Source organism: Rattus rattus, chromosome 17, assembly GCF_011064425.1.
Source record: "Rattus rattus isolate New Zealand chromosome 17, Rrattus_CSIRO_v1, whole genome shotgun sequence".
Taxonomy (NCBI): Eukaryota; Metazoa; Chordata; class Mammalia; order Rodentia; family Muridae; genus Rattus; species Rattus rattus.
In genome coordinates, this window is record NC_046170.1 from 16,875,079 (window position 1) to 16,894,744 (window position 19,666).

General features: G+C 43.4%; 1 protein-coding gene across 1 annotated transcript in view; it reads right to left on the reverse strand.

Annotated features, from left to right (window-relative positions):
* Mgat4d (MGAT4 family member D) overlaps positions 1 to 19,666 on the reverse strand; it is a 36,535-nt gene that overhangs the window by 11,300 nt on the left and 5,569 nt on the right. The window contains exons 3-9 of the mRNA XM_032888047.1: positions 18,769 to 18,906; positions 16,137 to 16,270; positions 14,263 to 14,309; positions 9,957 to 10,061; positions 6,805 to 6,880; positions 4,428 to 4,542; positions 3,550 to 3,680 (exon numbers count right to left, since the gene is read on the reverse strand). Of these exons, the coding sequence (XP_032743938.1) occupies positions 3,550 to 3,680; positions 4,428 to 4,542; positions 6,805 to 6,880; positions 9,957 to 10,061; positions 14,263 to 14,309; positions 16,137 to 16,270; positions 18,769 to 18,906 (746 nt within the window). The remainder of the gene's footprint in view (positions 1 to 3,549; positions 3,681 to 4,427; positions 4,543 to 6,804; positions 6,881 to 9,956; positions 10,062 to 14,262; positions 14,310 to 16,136; positions 16,271 to 18,768; positions 18,907 to 19,666) is intronic.

Below are 19,666 nucleotides of genomic sequence, written 5' to 3' on the forward strand. Positions count from 1 at the left end.
GGTTGTAGAAGAACTTATCATATAGTCTGTTCTGAATTTTAAGGTCAGCTTGGTCTTCCTACCTCAGTCTACTGAGTTCTGGGGTTGCAGGCCTGATCCACACAACTGGCTCTTTTCCTTTTTCATTTCAACAGCTTACATGATTTGGGGGGGGGTACTTCCTGTCTATAGGACTCTATCAGAGCACATGGGGGGTGGTACTTCCTGTCTAAATGACTCTGTCAGAGCACATGGGGGGTGGTACTTCCTGTCTAAATGACTCTGTCAGAGCACATGGGGGGTGGTACTTCCTGTCTAAATGACTCTGTCAGAGCACATGTAGGGGTGGTACTTCCTGTCTATAGGACTCTGTCAGAGCACATGGGGGGGTACTTCCTGTCTAAATGACTTTGTCAGAGCACGTCACCACAGCTTTGTCATCTGTATTTAACTGTGCATCAAACTGTGTTTTCCAAAATCTCCTCTTAAGTAGGAAAAGAATTTGATTAAAGTACAAAGTCTATACTATATAAATGAAAACATTTTAGATAATATCCATGAAGACATGAAATGAGTTATCCCCCTTGACTATTCATTAGTGACAGGACTTGTGCGTCACTTGGGTTCTGGGGACCAAACCCAGGTCCTCTGCAAGAACAAGTGCTCTTAATTCCGCGCCATCCTGAGCCTTCTCCCAGTTTATTTAACTGTTGACGTTTACAAATCCTTTCCACACTGTGACAGCCATTCCCTGGACACGTGGTTCACAGATCCTCCTCAGGGCAGCTCAGATGCAGCTCGATGCAGCTCAACCGAACTCTGCTCTAACCCCGTCTGCTCTTTCAGTCCTGACTCTTATCACGTGACTTTTGCACCTTGATTGACATTAGCATGTGCCTTTTGTTTTGCTGGGAATTTCTGGATCTTGTTGTGTTGGGTGGCAGGGTGAGTAAGGAACACAGAGGGTCACACACGGTCAGTGAGTGCTCCATTGCTGACTTATTGCCTTAGTCCCTCCTTAACTTTAAATGCACAGAGTATATTGTATCCAACTTTAATTTATTTTAATTAAATTTTAATTCACCATTTTGTTTTTACCATTGTGTAGTTGGAGATTTTTGGATCTATGTTCATTTGGGACTTCCTGCTTTTATACTGGTTCACTACCATCATTTGTGTGTGTGTGTGTGTGTGTGTGTGTGTGTGTGTGTGTGTGTGTGTTTGACTATGTAGCTCAGCGTGATCTCAACTTCATTCTGTAGCCCAGGCTGGCTCCAAGTCATGATCCTCCTGCCTTGACCCTCCAAGTGCTCTGTTTCTTTCTGTATGTTCTTTGGGTTTCATGTCCAGCTCCTGCTGGATGCGACTCCTCTTATCCAGTTCTCTAAAACCCTGGGGCTGATATGTCATAGGTGAGGTCCTGGGTCTAGCACTCGACATATCACTCAAAAAGTCCTACCTGTTTTGGGAGCCTTGAATTAACTGTACAGACATGGCCAAGTCCAAGAACCACACCACACATCACAAAAGTGGCACAGAAATATCATCAAGAAACCCTAGTCACAAAGATAGAAATCCTTTAAGGGGGCTACTACGTTCCTGAGGAGCATGAGCTTGGCAGACAAAGCAAAGGCAGTGAGCGCACGTGCAGAGCCTTACATTAAGGCCCCGGTGAAGCCTAAGGCAGCTGGTTCTAAAGGACCCCAACAAGACCCCAATCATCCTGCTTTCCCCGCTCACCCCATGCTTGGGAAGCAGATTTCAGGGTGGGTGGCCAAGGGTTTCAGGCTCTGCCAACCACAGCCCAAGGTCCAAACCAAGGCTGATGCTGCATCTCTGGCCCAGGCCCCCAGAGGGGCCCAGGTCCCTGGGAAGGCTCCATAGGACAGGTTTCTATCTGCCACTGTGAAGACAGACGGACTGAAGTGGGGCACCTACATGCTTTTTGCAGATAGCCAGTGCTCTGTGATGCTTTTACAGATAAACCTGAGGCAAGATCTGTTTGTTTTTTCAAAGTGGAAGAAGGTAGAACTCGTCATACTGTATTCTTTATTCTCTAAATGTTTAGATAGAACTGACACATGAGAACACCCGGACTTGCACATTTCCTTCTCAGAGGGCTTTCACTTATTTACTGAATTCATGTCAGCTTATTCCAATTGTCTGCTTCATCATGGGCGAGGCTCAGCACTGTGTGGGGCTTGGTGAGTGGCCGGGTCCTTTCTAAGTGGATGAAGGTACATGCATGTGATTGTAGAATTCACCATCCTGGTAAGGTCTGAGGCTCCTCACCTCATGGGTTTCTCATCCTCAGGCTGGTACCTGTGGTCTTCTTTTTCAATTATTTCATTGGTTAGTAACTTATTAAGATCAGGCCTCTTTTCAAGCTGAGGCCTGGCAGTCCCCAGTAGGACCCTTGTGAGTCCCCAGTGGAACCCCCGTGGAACCATCCAGGACACCTGACTCTCTGGAGCGGCCTCCCTGACCTGTTTCTGTGGCTCTGGGTCTCTATGGAAACTGCGCCAGCTACCCAACTTTCCTGGGTGGGTTACTCTATGTCTGTCTGGTCTGTCTTAAATCTCCAACCCCATCTATGACTTTTAATCTGCATCCTACATTTCGGACAGAAAAATATATACATAACATTTATTTTTTAAAAATCTATTCTGATAATCTGTCTCAGTGCATTTTGACAATTTATGATTAATGGAAATATTGAAATGTCTGGATTTATGTCTTATTGTTTTTCTGTTTACTTACCTCTTTTTTGTTGTCTTTTTTTTAAGATTTATTTTTTACTATATGTAAGTACACTGTAGCTGTCTTCAGACACACCAGAAGAGAACATCAGGTCTCATTACAGATGGTTGTGAGCCACCATGTGGTTGCTGGGAATTGAACTCAGGACCTCTGGAAGAGCACTCAGTGCTCTTAACCACTGAGCCATCTCTCCAGCCCCTGTTGTCGTTGTTTTAGCAGCTGGGTTTTTGTTTTGTTTTGTCGCTGTGTCCTGACTTTTCCCAGCATTACTTTGGATCCTCATTTCATTGAATATTATGAAATGTCAGCAAAATTTCGGACACGGGAGTTTAACATTTTGTTGTGCTCACCGGATCATTAATTTTCGGTAACATATTGCAGTGATGGTGTGAGAGGATGTTTTCTCAGCATGTCTAGTGTTTCTATACCGGTGCTGTGGTCGTCTGTGTAAGTTTGGCCCAGGGAGTGGCACTATTAGGAGGTGTAGCCTTGTTAGAGTAGGTGTGTCACTGGGGGGTGGGCTTTAAGACCCACATCCTAGCTGCCTGGAAGTCAGTCTTCTCCTGTTTGCCTTCAGAACAAGATGTAGAACTCTCGGCTTCTCCTGCACCATACCTACTGGATGCTGCCATGCTCCAGCTTTGATGATAATGGACTGAACCTCTGGACCTGTAAACCATCCCCAATTAAATGTTGTCCTTATAAGAGTTGCCTTGGTCATGGTGTCTGCTCACAGCAGTAAAACCCTAACTAAGCCAAGCATTCATGATAGGCTCTCCCCAGATACACACCCCCACCAGGGACACTCACCAGAGGCCCCCCGAAGCTGCACATCCGAAGCAGGGCAATGTCATCTAAAAGCACATCTATGGGCTTTGCTCTGTAGAATATCAAGAAAAAATGCACAAAGTCCATCAGGTCCTTCGATCGAAAGAGTTTCCCTGTGGAAGAAAGCAAACTCATGAGTAGGCATACGGCATAAGCATTGTCTGCGACATTCAAACTTCTGAAAGCAGGGCTATCCTCTTGTTTAGCAGTGATGTATAACACCCTGAGAACTCAAATCTCACAGGAAATTAAGAGATTAGCTTGGACATAGTGGAGATTAGTCACTCAAGTACCACAGCCCTGAAATACTTTCCCTGAAACTCTACTTCTCCGAGAGTCAGCTTTCTCAATTGGTCAGTTGGTTGGCTGAGGTACTGAGACAGGACTTGCAGTCTAGCGTGTGTCGAGCGTACACTGTCCAGCGAGGGTACATCCCTTGCCAGTCAGCATTCGTGTCCTATCTCCAAAAGAGAGTACACCTGTGTCATTGAACAGGTACAGACTCACAGCACCCGATTTTACTTTTGTGTAATATGTGGATATATGCTAATTTGCTCATTTATGATGTCTACTAGAAAAAAGTGATCAAAATATGTTAACGGAGAGACAGGCAGGAAAGCAAACCTTTGCTCTAAGGGGAGGATGGTGGCTTGCACCTGTAATTCTAGCGATTGGGAATAGGGCAGAAGAACTAATACTTTGAGGTCCAACCTGGACAAGAGTTTGTGGCCAACCTGAGCTACATAACAAGAGTCTATCTTAGTAAGAAAATGAATAAATACATAAGTATATAAGTAAAGAATGAAAAGAGAAAAGAGAGCTTATGGCAATCTAATTTTCCATGATAGACTATGGCTTACCTATAAATCCAAGGACTGAAAACTCAATATAAAACCAATCTTTTGAAGTGACACTATTTACAAAATCTTTCATTTTTGTAAAATACATCTTTTTTGCTACGATATCATCTTCCAGCTAGAGAAAAGAGCCAAATTTAAAAAAAGCATTAATACCTCCAAATGATACCATTAAACTATATTTCAAAGACAAACAGTACTTTCACTAGAATTCACTGAAGACGTCTCGGATGAGGTAATGATCCTTAGTTTAATTCACTGAGGCTGTTTACAGATACTCAAATTTCATTCTCGAATTATGAGATTAATGAAACCCCAAAGCATCTTCTTTCTCTTCTAAATGTTGACCTTCTACCTAAGTCTCTGAGAGCCGTACAAATTCATCTTAATTCTCACCAACATCTCAGCTTCTAACTTGAGATTCTCATAGTCCATTCTGGTTTTATAACAAGATTCCATAGACTAGCTAACACACAACGGTAAAGCTGACTAGTTCTAGTGCTCTTGGACTCTGGGGGAGTCCGGGATGCGTGTGTTCTCTGACAGAGTGAAGAGGCCTTCTGTATGGAACCATTAATCCCAGTCCTCCGGACTAAGACGCACCCCAGAGTTCTCCATACGGCACATCTAAGGACTAGGACTTCGACATAGTAACTTAGAGCAGAAGCATAAACATTGAGAGACGAACAAATTTGCTCTGAGCCTGAGGTAATGCTGCGGCAGCTCTGTCTGTAGCTACCATGGTCACTGAGAAAGCAGAGGAAGGAGGTGACCATTCCCACTCACACCTCAATAGTCAAAAGGATACTCCTGGCATCCTTAAAGGGAGGCTTCCCTAGGGAAGAGGGGGTGGTGGTGCCAGAGCTGTCTTTCTTGATACATGACTTAAGATCCTTAAACTAAGCAGTGTCCTGCATCAGGAGGGCACAAAACAGAACTATTGTTCTGGAATAGAAGGCTGCATCTGGAGTTCCTTTACTTCACCCCTGACTATGGAGCAGAAGGGTTTGTTTTCCTTGCAGTCTTTTTTTTTTTTTTTTTTTCATCTTTATTAAATTGGGTATTTCTTATTTACATTTCGAGTGTTGTTCCATTTCCGGTTTACGCCAACATCCCCTAGCCCTCCTCCTCCCCTTCTTTTATGGGTGTTCCCTCCCCATCCTACCCCCATTGCCGCCCTCCCCCCAACAATCACGTTCACTGGGGGTTCAGTCTTAGCAGGACCCAGGGCTTCCCCTTCCACTGGTGCTCTTACTAGGATATTCATTGCTACCTATGAGGTCAGAGTCCAGGGTCAGTCCATGTATAGTCTTTAGGTAGTGACTTAGTCCCTGGAAGCTCTGGTTGGTTGGCATTGTTGTTCATATGGGGTCTGGAGCTCCTTCAAGCTCTTCCAGTCCTTTCTCTGATTCCTTCAACAGGGGTCCTGTTCTCAGTTCAGTGGTTTGCTGCTGGCATTCGTCTATGTATTTGCTGTATTCTGGCTGTGTCTCTCAGGAGCGATCTACATCCGGTTCCTGTCAGCCTGCACTTCTTTGCTTCATCCATCTTATCTAATTGGATGGCTGTATATGTATGGGCCACATGTGGGGCAGGCTCTGAATGGGTGTTCCTTCAGCCTCTGTTCTAAACTTTGCCACCCTATTCCCTCCCAAGGGTATTCTTGTTCCCCTTTTAAAGAAGGAGTGAAGCATTCACATTTTGGTCATCCCTCTTGAGTTTCATGTGTTCCGTGCATCTAGGGCAATTCAAGCATTTGGGTTAATAGCCACTTATCAATGAGTGCATACCATGTGTGTCCTTGCAGTCTTAGGGAGGAGCTGGCTCTCAGCCTTTCTCTAGCTTACTCCTGGCCCTCTACTGACAATTCTGAAAACATCACCAGAGGGGGCATTTCTTTGTGGTGAGGTACATGCTCCTTGTTTGGCAATTGGAAGTGACAGGAAGGAAATGCATAGCCAGGACGGACTCATTTCTGCGCTGCACAAAGGCAGCAGTGCTTTGTGAGAACTGTGCTCCTCACAAAGTGAGAAGAAGGGCGTGGCTGACATCCGGGCAGCTCCACGGCAAGACCTGTAACAGGGGCTTCCGTGCATGAGCCTGTGGGTTCAGACACGGACACAGGGCGATTTCTAATTCCTCTCAGTAGCCTGAATTTTCTTTTCTGCTTGTGCTTCTTAATTCCCTGTTACAGTAAACACAGCAAGAAGATGAACCAATACTCATCTTAAGCTTCCTTTAGGCATATTGATTTTATAAATGTATCCTATTTGCTCGGCTGCAGACTGAGGCAGAGCCACTCAGGGTGAGAGCGAGTAATTAAAGCAAGGACAGGACGAGGGCTCCTTTTGTTTAAAGCACATGTACATCAAGTCTTCACCTGTAAGTAATACGTGGCCTTGGGTTGTGCGTACAACATCAGAATACAAAAATCCAATACTTGCTTTATCTGCCAACTGCAAGTAAACAATAACACTGGTTAATGGTCATGATAGCAGGCATATTTTAGTAATTGAACAGCTTACATTTTCTGATAGAACAGCTCAAAAAGTAAATAAAAGTAAATTTATCTATATTGAAATCATACTAAAGAGATTTTCACCTTCATTGAGGGGGTGGTACCTGAGTACCTGACTCTGCTAAACCAGGACAAGCACAGACTATGGATTTTGCATTTTATTTAAAATTTTTTAAGGAATGAAGTTGCTATCTGCCGGGGACCAGCTCCTGGCAGTTGACAGGATCCCCATGGAGGAGATATGCAGATAAGCTCTGACCAACTAGCAATCTGGTTGCTTCTTTATTTCTACAGGCCTTTACTTAGTAGGACAGACTAATGATCTTCCGAGAAGTACAGATTACAGCATTTTGTCTCCAGACATGTGTTTGATTTTCCGTTACAGGTCCAGGTTTACAAGTTCAGGCAGAATTAGAAAGTGCAAATAGAACAGATTTCATTTTTATTATTAGCCCTATAACTCCAATTCAAAGAATCTAAAGAAGGTCTCTGCCAAGGCAAACACATTTATTATATGACCGCCTGCTTTTAGGTTGATAGGAGTTTCGGTTTTAAAGTGCCCTAGACAAATAGAAAATATCTGAATTGGTCTTCTATGAAAAACAAGTACTAATACATAATCCATTTTTACATCATTTCATCGTCTACGCTATCCAGTGGGAAATCTAGTTCATCTATTTTATGTGCTGAGTTCTATGTCTTCAGGGATGAACCCTTTGTGATCCTCTACCTTTAAACTACATTAGAAGAGGGCTAGCTCTAGGTGTATTGTGAAAAGAGGCCTTGAATCTGTTAACAACTCTCCTGGCCAGTTGGAGTTTGTCAGCTATCTCTAAGTTTACCCTGTTTCAATTACACTGTTTGGCTTTGCTCAGGCATGGAGGACACCCCAAGAAGGTCCCTGGAGTAATGGCCTCGTTTAGAAATTCTTAGCTTTGCCCTCATCTCTGCCTATCATGATCTCCAGGATGGAAAGAAGACTTCCAGACAGGGACGGACAAAGTTGCTTTCTGAAAGACAGAAGGGGCAGTAAGTTTGGGACATTTCTAAAAAGATTCAGACATAATTTTCTCAGGAAAAGGCATAAAATGAATCATAATGCAGAACTCCCCAAGAATGCAACACGCAGAGACCGAAACCTAAAAGCTGGAGATGGAAAGACAGCAATCGCAGCATTCAGCTCAGCTGTGCTGGAACTGTGTCAAACGGCTGTGCTGGCTTCATGATGTTCTGCTACTTCTAGTGGACATGACTGTGTCAACTATTTATGCTGGTCAGTTTACTGTCAGCTTGACAAAAGCTGGGCTCACTTAGAAAGAGGGTGGGACTCTCACTGAGGAACCACCTCCATCTGATTGGCCTATAGGCTATGGTAGGTGCATTCTCTTGATTACTGAGTGGTGCTGGAGAGCCCAGTCCACTGTGGGTGTTGCCATCCCTTAGCCAGTGGTTCTAGGCTGTGTAAGAGAAGTAGCTGAGAAAGCCTTGGAGATGAAGCCAAGAACAAGTATTTCTCTGCTGGTTACTGCTTCAAACTCCTGCTTTGAGTTCCTGCCTCGGCTTCCTTCAGTGATGGTCTGTGATGTGGAATTTTATGCTAAGTAAATCCTTTCCTCCCCTAAGCTGCTTTTGGTCAATGTTTTATCACAACAACAAACAGCAAGCTATCCTTTCTTGATCACATGAAAGTATACAGAAATCTTAATGTGATTTTTCAGCAAACAGGACAGTAGGCCACATCTTGGAGATACACAGGACACAAGTCAGTTCTTTCCCTGGGCTCTCACAGACTGTTAGGAAAACAAACAGAATTGGGAAAGTTAGAGCAATTAGATCAAGTGCTGGGTAAAGATGTCAACAATGAAGACCACTGTACAACATGATGGAAAGAGTGGGGCAGAAAGGGCCTGGGTACCCCATGCCCAGGTCTGCAGTGTCAGTGAGCTAGCCATCTCAGCTACAGAGCAGGAAGAACTGGGGTTCCAGAGACCAACCACAGTAGGAAAGGTGCCCCATGACTTAAGGGAAGCTTTGGACTTGATCTCATGTGAAATACAGTCTTCTGACACAGAGAAGGCAGCCCAAGCAGAAGTCTGAGCAGAGCAGGCCCGGGCCAACCCAAGGCTGTGGGAAGGGGCTGGGAATTATGATGCGGAATTTCAAGGCAGAGGACTGAGGAAGAAAAGCTGCAGGAAAGTAAAGGTCTATGGAAACTTCCAGAGCACAGAGTAGGACACTAACTTAAGGACAGACAAAAACCCTTACGTAGTTTGAGATTTAAACACACCACAAAGGATATGACCATATAAAAGGTTCTCAGGGAGAAATTTCTGGCAAGTCTTACTCTTTATTATTATTTTTTTGAGAAATCAACTGAATATATTTCCCAAAATACCACATTTATTACCAGAAATATATAAACATTTGCCTACATATAAAGGTTTCAACTCTAACGTTCTTTCATAAATATTGTCAAGTTTTATTCTCACAGCTTCTAAATGATCTGGTCTGTCTGCTAAACATACACATCTACAGTGTTTCACTGACTGTATTGGCAACGTTGAGGGAATGATGGGGAAAAGGGCCAATTTACTTGTCAAAAATGACTAATACATAGAAAAGCTGGGAGTAACTTCTAGGAGCAATGAGTTCAAATCCCAGGCTTCCCCACCAACTCAACTGAGATTCTGCACATTGCTGTCTGTGAGCAAGAGTTAAACCCTATCAGTAGCGTGCAGGCAGGCGTTTACTCGCTAATTCAGAGTGGGGAGGGAGGGTGGGACTTCCTCATGGACCTTTTGCTCATTTTCATGGGATGATACCATGGCTAATTTTATGCTACCAACTCAATGTCATTGCACTGGACTCAGATGGGGATTCAGACAACCCTGGCCAGTCAGCCAGCAGGCTCTGGGTCCCCCACAGCCCCATGCTGGAGTTTGATCGTCGCCCAGATGCCTGTCCCAGGACATCCTCAGGATACGTTCTCTCTCGGATCCTGTCCTTTGACCTACTTTTTTTCGTTCTTCGTTGTTTTCTTTTCCAGTAATGTTTGAGGGTAAAAAAGGGCAGGTATTGAAATGACCTCCAAGGCTCCGGACTGTACTTGCTTTCTGAATCTATAAATACAAGTAAAGGCAGGCTGAATACCAACAGAGGTGAATTCCTTAACTTACCGAACTAACGTCAATACTTAAAATATCTTCTTTATGCCTGTCACATAGCATATTGATTTGGGTTACCTCACAGGTTGCGATCTGATGCCAATAACATGCAAACACTACTTCCTAACCCAAGTATCTATAGACTAATGAAAGACATATTAGAAAATTAAAATATGTGGACCAGCAGGATGGCTCAGTGGGTAAAGACCCTTGTCCCACAAACCCAGTGACCCAAGTTCCATCTCTGGAACCCACATCGATGTGGAAGAGGGAACCAATTTCCACAGAATTGTCCACTGGCCTTCATGAAGAAACTGTGGCATGTATGAACACAGGAAAATAAATTTAAAAAAAATCAGAATTCAAAATATCAAGCAAATTTCCCACAGGATTATGGATACTATGAGCTTTTTTTAAGGTCACAGCCGGAGGCATCCTTTGACTGAGAGGAGAAAGAACAATTACGGTAAGAAAGTAGCTACAAGGAAACGACTGCATCAGGCCACGTTCTCAGTGGATATGTTCTCGTTTACAAAGAGCTCTGCCAACAGCAGTACAGTTTCTGAAGGCGGCTAAATGACTAGCTAGACTTGACCTGACTCTCCTCTACAGCCCGTTGGACTGTGGCTGGTCCTCCCGCCTCTGTCTCCAAAGCACTAGGATTATATGGTCTGCTGCTACACCCCTCTTCTAGTGTAAAACTTGAAAGAATTAATTCTAATATTTCCTCAGAAAGCAAAATTATTTGTATAGGAGAAAATAATAGGGGGTTAAGCTTAGCTAGGAGTAAAAATAAGTAACAGAGTATCTAATTTTGAAATGCAATTATATAACTTAGAGGCATATATAGGAATTAAGTAGAGGCAAATTAAAGTCACATGGAATTTCAGTATTCACTCTCATAAAGAAGCTTGAACTGCGGGGGCTACTATGACGTTTAAACTGCAGACAACATCACCCCAAATCCAAGGCCCAGGAGGCCGAATAACATCCCATTTGGTGACACAGCCCCCTACTGATACGGAGAGATTTAGTTTCCTACAATTCTGGGTGGTGACAGTTTTCTAATACTTTTCTTTTTTGAAGGTTTTCTGGCTTCTTTACATTACATCACAAATCCTTGTGATGATTACTCCGGAACTGACAGTCACCATTATACATGAACAGTCTTCTTGGTAATTTGTAAATTGCTGTCTGTGCACAGGTGAGGGCAGGTGAAATATAAGGCTGGAGCCTGTGATTGGACAATGGAATAAGAAGGCGGGGCTGGGAGTTTCAGAGATGGGACAGAGACAGATGGAAGGAAAGAGAAGATTGAAGAAGATGGGCTTGATCCACGTGGCTTGGAAGAGTCACAGGTAGCTATGGATACCTTAGAAGGGCAATAGAATGATATAGGGCACATTTGTCCAATCTAGGTGTGCAGCTTGTATCAATATCAATTGAGTTCTGAGTTCTTTGTGTGGGCATTTTGGGGGCTGAGGATTTATTGCTATAAATCTGACTGATAAATTATAAGCCTCGAGGGTCTTCATTATAAGGGACTAGGGGTTTTGAGCCAGTGACCTCCAGTCTTGGCAGGCTAGCCACAGGGGAAGCATGGCTTGGGAAACATGAGCGTTTCCCTGCAGGTTAACTGAGGGAACCTGAGAGAACCTTGGCTTGCAGCTCCCAATGGGGGAGGGGAGACTGCATTGTCAGCGAGTAGCCAACGTTAATGTGGATTTTTTTTTTAAATAATTTCACGCTACGGTAATATAATATGTATGGGAAAACCTTGCAGTAGTATGGTTTTGTATAAAATGCAGCTATATTCAGTCCCAATAAAGTATTGTAAAACAGTGTTGCTATATAATGACAAAGCTGTAAAACATTGGCACTTGAAAAATTATTGGGCGGTCCCAAATTTATGACCACTACAAATCTATAAATCATTACCCAAGGAGCAGTGAACAAAGACTTTAAAACTGTATGAAACTAAACACTATTGAAAACCTACACGTCTCCATTAACTGACATATGATAGCTGAGAGACAATCACTTAGAAAACATGTGGTGTTTGGGACTGAACCCAGGACTGCCAATAGAACACACCCCACGTCTCATCACTATCTCTTTGAAATCACTGTATAAGTGACTTATTGATCGGACATGACAGATTTGAGCTGGGGAGATAGTTCATGAGGTAAAACTGCGTGCTCTGCATGCATGAGGACCCATGCTTGCATCCCAGAACCCATGCTAAAAGCCAGGTATGGCTGTGAGAGTCCTGGTGACCCTGGCACCACTGGAGGGCAGAGACAGGAGCATTCCTAGGGCTTGCTGTCTGTCTGTCTAGCTCCAGGTTCAGTTAGACACCCTGTCTGAATGTGAAAGTGGAAAAAGACCATCAATGTATGAGAGCCCTCGGGATTCGCTCTGTAGTTTCAGGGATAACATGAGGGAGGGCTGCAGAGAGGGCACAGCTGGGAACATGAGTGAGGCAGAGGTACCTAACATCCTCCTCTGGTCGTCACATTACACGCGTGCACACCGAGTACAAACCCATCACACTTACACACATACCCACTCTTCCCCCACAAAATCAAATAATTGGGTTGTCGAATTGTCACAATTTAAAAAGATTATTCAGAATGCCCCGCATTAACATCAGGACCACCCTTGTCCCCAGAGTCTCACTTACCTTTCTTTCTTACAGATTTGGCTGTGAGCCTCGCCTTTAACAACTGAGCCATCTCTCCAGCCCTCACATACGTTTCTTAGTCTTCATTTTCAGCCGTAAAGTATAGCAATTTCTGAAGCCACTGATTTTTATGTGTATATATGTATCTATTCACATTCCTATTCGTGATGGTTTGCATGTGCTTGACCAGGGAGTGGAACTATTAGAAGGTATGGCCTTGTTGGAGGAAGTGGTCACTGTGGGGGTGGGCTTGGAGACCCTCCTCCTAGCTGCCTGAGGATGCTCAGTCTGTTCCTGGCTTCCTTCAGGTGAAGATGTAGAACTCAGCTCCTGCCCGGATGCTGTGATGCTGCCATGCTCCCGCCTTGATGATAATGGACTGAACCTCTGAACCTGTAAGCCAGCCCCAATTAAATGTTGTCCTTTATAAAACTTACATTGGTCATGGTGTCTGTTCACAGCAATAAAACCCTAAGATGCTATGTCATGTGTAGAGGCCTGGGGTTGAATTTAGGTGTTGTCCTTGGTCTCTCTCTACCTTCTGTATTGAGGTGGGCTCTCCCACCCTCTTTAGAGAGCTCACCAGCTCAGCTAGTCTGGTCAGCCAGCTCGCTGAGGGATTCCCTCTCTGCCTCCCATGCACTGGATTACAGATGGGAAGCCAGGATACCTGGCTTTGTCTTTTCAATGTGGGATTTGAGCTCTGGTCTTCAGGCTTGCAAGACACCTAAGCGTTTGTTTTGTTTTGTTTTGTTTTTTACCAGCTAAGCCATCTCTGTAGCTCCCAGTTACTTTATCTCTGCAACTATATAGCAAATCCTGAGTGTTCTTGTACATTGGATAATGGTTTTTCCCTCACTTGTGAAGTGCCTCCCCCCCACACACATACTTTTTTTTCCTTATCCACTTCAACTACTGAGCAGGGTAAACCAAAACATAATACATTGTTGCTGGATACACTCCTCTTAGGTAGACTCAGCTCAGTTCTGAAGCTTCTGGCCCTTGTCCACAGGACAATGCAAATTCTCTAGCTTGGTTCAGAATCTCACCATGGCCTACCATACCTTTCTACTTAACCTCAGACATCTGTGCTCCAAATGCACTTAAAGTTCCCAAAGTTGTATCATTGTCCTTTGGACCCCTGTGCCTTCCTGGCGGATTCTATGCCTGGCATGAGTTCTCTGGTTGTATCTGCCCCAGGATGTCTACTTTTACCGTCAGATCAGCTCGACTTTCTCCCTATGCAGGTGGAGTCAGATACAGCAAGAAAATATGAATTCTAATAAGCAGTCTGCGGACCTTCTGTGCTATACTTTATCACAGATTAGAAAGGGCCACAGGCTCATCTCCACCTCAGAGTCACTAATGAGAATATGATAAGTAAATAAGTAAATAAATAAATAATACAATTGGAAAAAGCAGAACATAAGAATCAAGAGTGGCTGATGGTGAAATTTATCAATAAGTTCTTACCTGGTTTTAACCATGTGAACAACAGATTTTAAATAATTTTCATCAGTCTGAAAAGAAGAAGAGAAATTACTGAAACTCAGGATGCCTCGAACACTTTTGCCCCATGGAATTTGTGTGAAATGTCACCGTGGCTTAATATGCATTCATTTTAAAAACTTACTTGTGTACAGAACATACTGCATAGTTTCCATGTGCCCAAGTATGAATGCTACTACATTAATCATACTTATATCACCAACCACACATCTAAAATGAAACTCCTCAGAGTGAATGTGTCTGGCACTTGTTCTGAGCCAAGCCACACTCTGAACACAGACATGGGAAGCACATTAGCCACTATCAGCCTCAAAAGTCCTGCGGTGTAAAGAACAGGACCACCCCAAATTTGTAGATAGAGTGGGGCACCAAAGAGCTCCTGTGGCAGGAAGCAGCACACAGCTGTTATTTGGAGGATGACCACACAGGTACAGTGTGTGCTCTTGATTAGCTCTGTGTGTTCCCATACTGCCACTGTGTTCAGACTTAAGAGATCCTAAGGACAAGTTCCCAGAAATTGAACTTTAAAATGTGATACACGCTGTCAACTCCTCTCGCCAGTCTACGGCACTAATGCACAATTCTTTATAGTTTTGCTCAAAGTTTCAAAAGGGAAGAGTGGTTGGGGATAGTGCTGACCCAGGTCTATACCAGGTCCTCTGTGTACATACATATTTAATGTTTTTATAGGATCCTGAGTGTGTGAATGCATGGGTCTATGATTCTTGTGCCTTCTTTTGGGCTGTTTTCATTTTCTTGGTTTGTTTTGTCCAAATTTGATGTGATATGTTTTGTTTTATCTATCATGTTTTATTTTCTTATATATATTTTTAAATGAATGAATAGATGGATGGAAAGTTAGCCACTAGGGGAAAGGTCAGCAACTGAACTGTCACTTATACTTGCTGGGAGAAGGACAATCAGTTTTCTCCAGTTGAGTGACAGTGTATGTCAACCACTCCAGGGCAGTTCACATGTTCAGGAGGGGTAGTTGACCAATGTATAATGGGCTAAACAGGCTTTGTGTATGCATATGTATGCAGATATGTGTGTATGTGTGTGAGTGTGAATGCACATGTGTGTATATATGTATGTGTGTGAGCGTGTATGTATGTGTTGAGGAGTGGTGATGGTGGTGGTGTTTAATTTTGTTTTTTCAGTTCTAGAGGGTTTGTTGTAGAAACCTTAAGGGTAGAAAAACCTTAAAGTGGAGTAGGTAGGGGAGGGGAGAGGATCTGGAAGGACTTGGAGGAGGGAAAAATTTCATCAAAATATATTTAAATTTAAAAATTGTTTTTAAATAACAAATGAAAAGGAGGCAGGTGCTTTTAAAAATACATAAAGTCAGGTGGTGAGACCTGCTTCACAGAGGTAGTGGCAGGCTATACACAATGTCTAAAAGATTTCTCCGCTGCCCCTCAGCCCAGGAGCCTTGGGCTAGCAGTCGTTACTGGCACTTAATGACTCACAGAGCAGCCTTTATTGAGCTTGGCAGATTTTATCAGTAGTGGTTTAATAGCCTGTTTGAAATGTGTTGTTACAATTGAACTGGTTTTATAATTATCTTTAATAATTTTTGTATCTTGCTGAATGCAAGCATCTGATGTTAAATGCAATTCAGTTTCAATGATCTTATGACTCTCCCGTAAGATTCATGTTTCCATATGTAGTCCCTGGAACCAACCAAGTACTAATTGTTGTAACCTAGACTCTCTTAAAGGCATCTGTGGGGTTTTTTCCTTTAAATGAAGAAAAAATATTCCTAATGGAACAGGGGCTGCCACTGAGGGGACTTTGGAGGTTATGAAGGGAGGAGGGAGATTGTTTCCCATACATACATCAGCCACAGAGACGATCACCACGGAGTCCTCCTCTTCTTCAGGAGTCATTCTGGAGAGAACAGAAGTCAGCGTTTGCTTCAGGTAGGTGTGGTTCCCTCTGTCAATGGTGGTGATTCCCAGTGCAAAAGAGACTGCAGACGGGCACAGATGTGGAACAAGCTGTGGTTTACCATTGGCTCGCACTTACCCTGTGAGTGAGTTGACTTCGTCCTTGTCAAGAAGAGCGTTTGGAGCCGTACTACAAAACACTGCGCAGTGTTACTGTATGTCCTGGTTTTCATTTCCTGTCATTTGCAGTGGGTCGTGAATAAGTGCACTAGACTCCAAAGTGTTCTTTCTTACGTTTTGTTGTGGTGAAAATAAAATAAAACATTTCCATGTGTTAATACAGCATTTACCTATCTAACTCAGTAGACATTGCCCCAACAAGGGCTGGCTCTCCTTCTGTTTTCTGAAGAGGTACTGGAGGCCCAAGCAGAAACGAGGCCGTGACTGCCTGTGTGGGAAACATGAATGACATCACTTAGGGCTCCACATGGTCTAGATAGGAACTAAGGCTCTGTGGTCACTCTGGTGTGTAAGTGCCACACCAGCCTTCTGAGCTCTGGTTTCTCCACCATTTATATTTATTTCTATTTAGTTTGGGCTACCTTTATTCTTCAGCCTAATGTCTAATAGTTCCTATGTATTTTTACTTTTTCCTGTTGTCTTTCAACTTCTGTAAACTATTGTTTTCATACACACCCACATGCAAAGTTCAAAATGTTCTGATAGTTAGAGATATTTACAATGTGAACTCAAAAGATCCCTTTGTTCGCTCTCAGTCTCAGTTTCATGGATAGGGAAAGACAGGGTAGACAGTTGGCCTCACTGCCCTGGGTTCTGGGGATGAGGCAGAACAAGGCAAAAACAGGAGTTTAGATTGGGGACACAGTAGGAATGTAGTAGATGTCAAATGGAGTCCCATGGCACCACCGTCTTGCACTGCACTGAGGGCTTGGGCTATCTGTCAGAGGCATGTGATAACATGCTTTTTCCCAAGGCGTGGTCTCATCCAGGGACTGTCGAACCTCTTCTGTCAGACAGTACAGGTTTTTGGCTGTTGGGCCATGCTGTTTCTGTCACAGTGACCCCACTCTGCACTGTAGTGCAAGGCAGACCTACATGAACACGGTTCTGTTCTAACAAAGCCCTATGTACAATCAGGCAGCACAGGAGTCTGACCCTGGGGCACCCACTCACTGGACAAACAAGATTTAGGGAAGGTCAGACATCGTCGGACCTGGCCCAATGCCTGAGCTTCTAACTGCAGAGCTGTGTTTCGTCTGTCATGAGAAGTCTGAACTCATACTTCAAGGCTTAGTTCAAATGCTCCCTTTTCTTCATGGAGTAGTGATACATGGCTATAATCCCGGGTGCAGTGGCAGAAGCAAAAGCATTATGAGTTCAAGGTCAGCCTGGGTTACATAGTGAGACCCAGTCTAAAAAAGAGAAGACTAAAATTATAAATAAATAAATAGCCCTAACCCTCCTCTCTACAAAAAATTTTGCTGATATTGGTCATGAGAATGTGGGGGAAAAAAACCAGAATGATCTCCAGGTAACACCAGGTTTATCCAAGCAACAGAAAACGATGGTCACACACTTAGCAGATGCTCCATGTGTACTGACAGATGTCAATTAGTTTCCCATGCATCTGTAATGAAATTGAACTTGAATTCAGGTCACTACATGGATTATTTTCTCCAAAATTTACAACTGATGGCTGGAAGTCTGCACAGCAGCATCTTACAACATCAGACTTAAAAACTAGACTGTGAAATCTAGAGGGATTTTCTTGGAGAAAGTGAAAGGTGAGAGCCAGTGAGAAGTGGGGTAGGGTGGGGATGAACAGGGGAAGGTAGTGAGAGGACCGATATAATAAACACATGCATGCACACACGATCACACACATGATGACACACACATACATGCACAATGACACACACACAATGACATACACATATACATACAATCACACACCATGACATACACACATACACAATGACACACACATACACACACAATGACACACGCACATGATGACACACATACAATGACACATATGATGACACACATACCGAATGACACACATACATACACATAAAATGACACACACACATACACAATGACACATGCACATGCACACACAACCACACCCACTGTGACATACATACACATGATAACACACATACAATGACACATATGACACACATACCCAATGACACACATATACAATGACACAAACACACAATGACACACACACAATGACACACATACACAATGACACAAACATACACACATGATGACAAACATACATTGACACATATGACCCACATACCCAATGACACACACACATGATGACATATACAATGACACATATGATGACACACACACAATGACACACACAATGACACACATACACAATGACACAAGCATACACACATGATGACACACATACACAATGACACACACACACACATCTTACAATGAAACCCATCATTGTGTATGTTAACTGAAAAAAAAAGATATAGGTTCCCCCAAAGATCAAAATACTTGAATTCAGTTTTCCAGTTCTAACTGTGCTTACCGCCTGCTCTCTGTTTGCCAATGGCTATATCCGGGTAAATGTTCCCTGCTGTCCTTAGATGAGGAAGGAAGAACTTTAAGATTTCAAATTGGTTAAAAACTGTTTCATCCTGACCCAACATGTTCACTTTCTTCTCAACTGGAAGAGACAAAAAGGAGGGCCCTGAGTTCACAGGAATATGATATTTCTTTGGCAGAGATGCAATCTTTAATTTTGAAAGGTGTTATTTGTAAGGTGGTAGTGGGGGTTCTCAGCCTAGCATGCACACATGTGCTAGGACCTGCTAGTGCCTTAAGAGGGCACAAGATCCCCTGCTGGAGTCACAGTTCCTGAGGTGAGTGTTGGGAAGAGAACTCTGGTTCTCCGGGAGGAAAAGAGGCACTCTGAACTACTGAACCAACTCCCCAGACACTGATACAGCTTTTCAAAAAACAGAATGGGATAGTAAATCCATCCACAGACCTAGTGTTCAAGGAAATATATGCAAATAATTGTTATCATAATTCTTTCCTGGTATAGCTCAATGGTTATTGATGAGTATCAGTCCCAGACAGAGGAGCATGGATAAAAAGTGCCATGGTTGGTATCCTTGTTACTTTGATTGGGGCTCCCTTCATTAAAATTTGTAACTTTTAAAAATGCCAGCATTCAGCAGCTCTATTCACACCACCCCTAAGCAATCCCTTCTACAGTCTTGGGAAAGATAAACCAAGTGGGGACTCATACTAAAGGTACAGAGGAGACAGAGAGGGAGAAGAAGGATGCCCCTCAGATGCTTGGGACATGACTGACAGGAGGGTACGCAAGGGGAAGGATGAGAGAGGATGCCAGGGCTTCTGGCTGCTTCTGTTGAATTGATCACACATGGGGTAGAATTCAGAGAAAGGATGGGGAAATC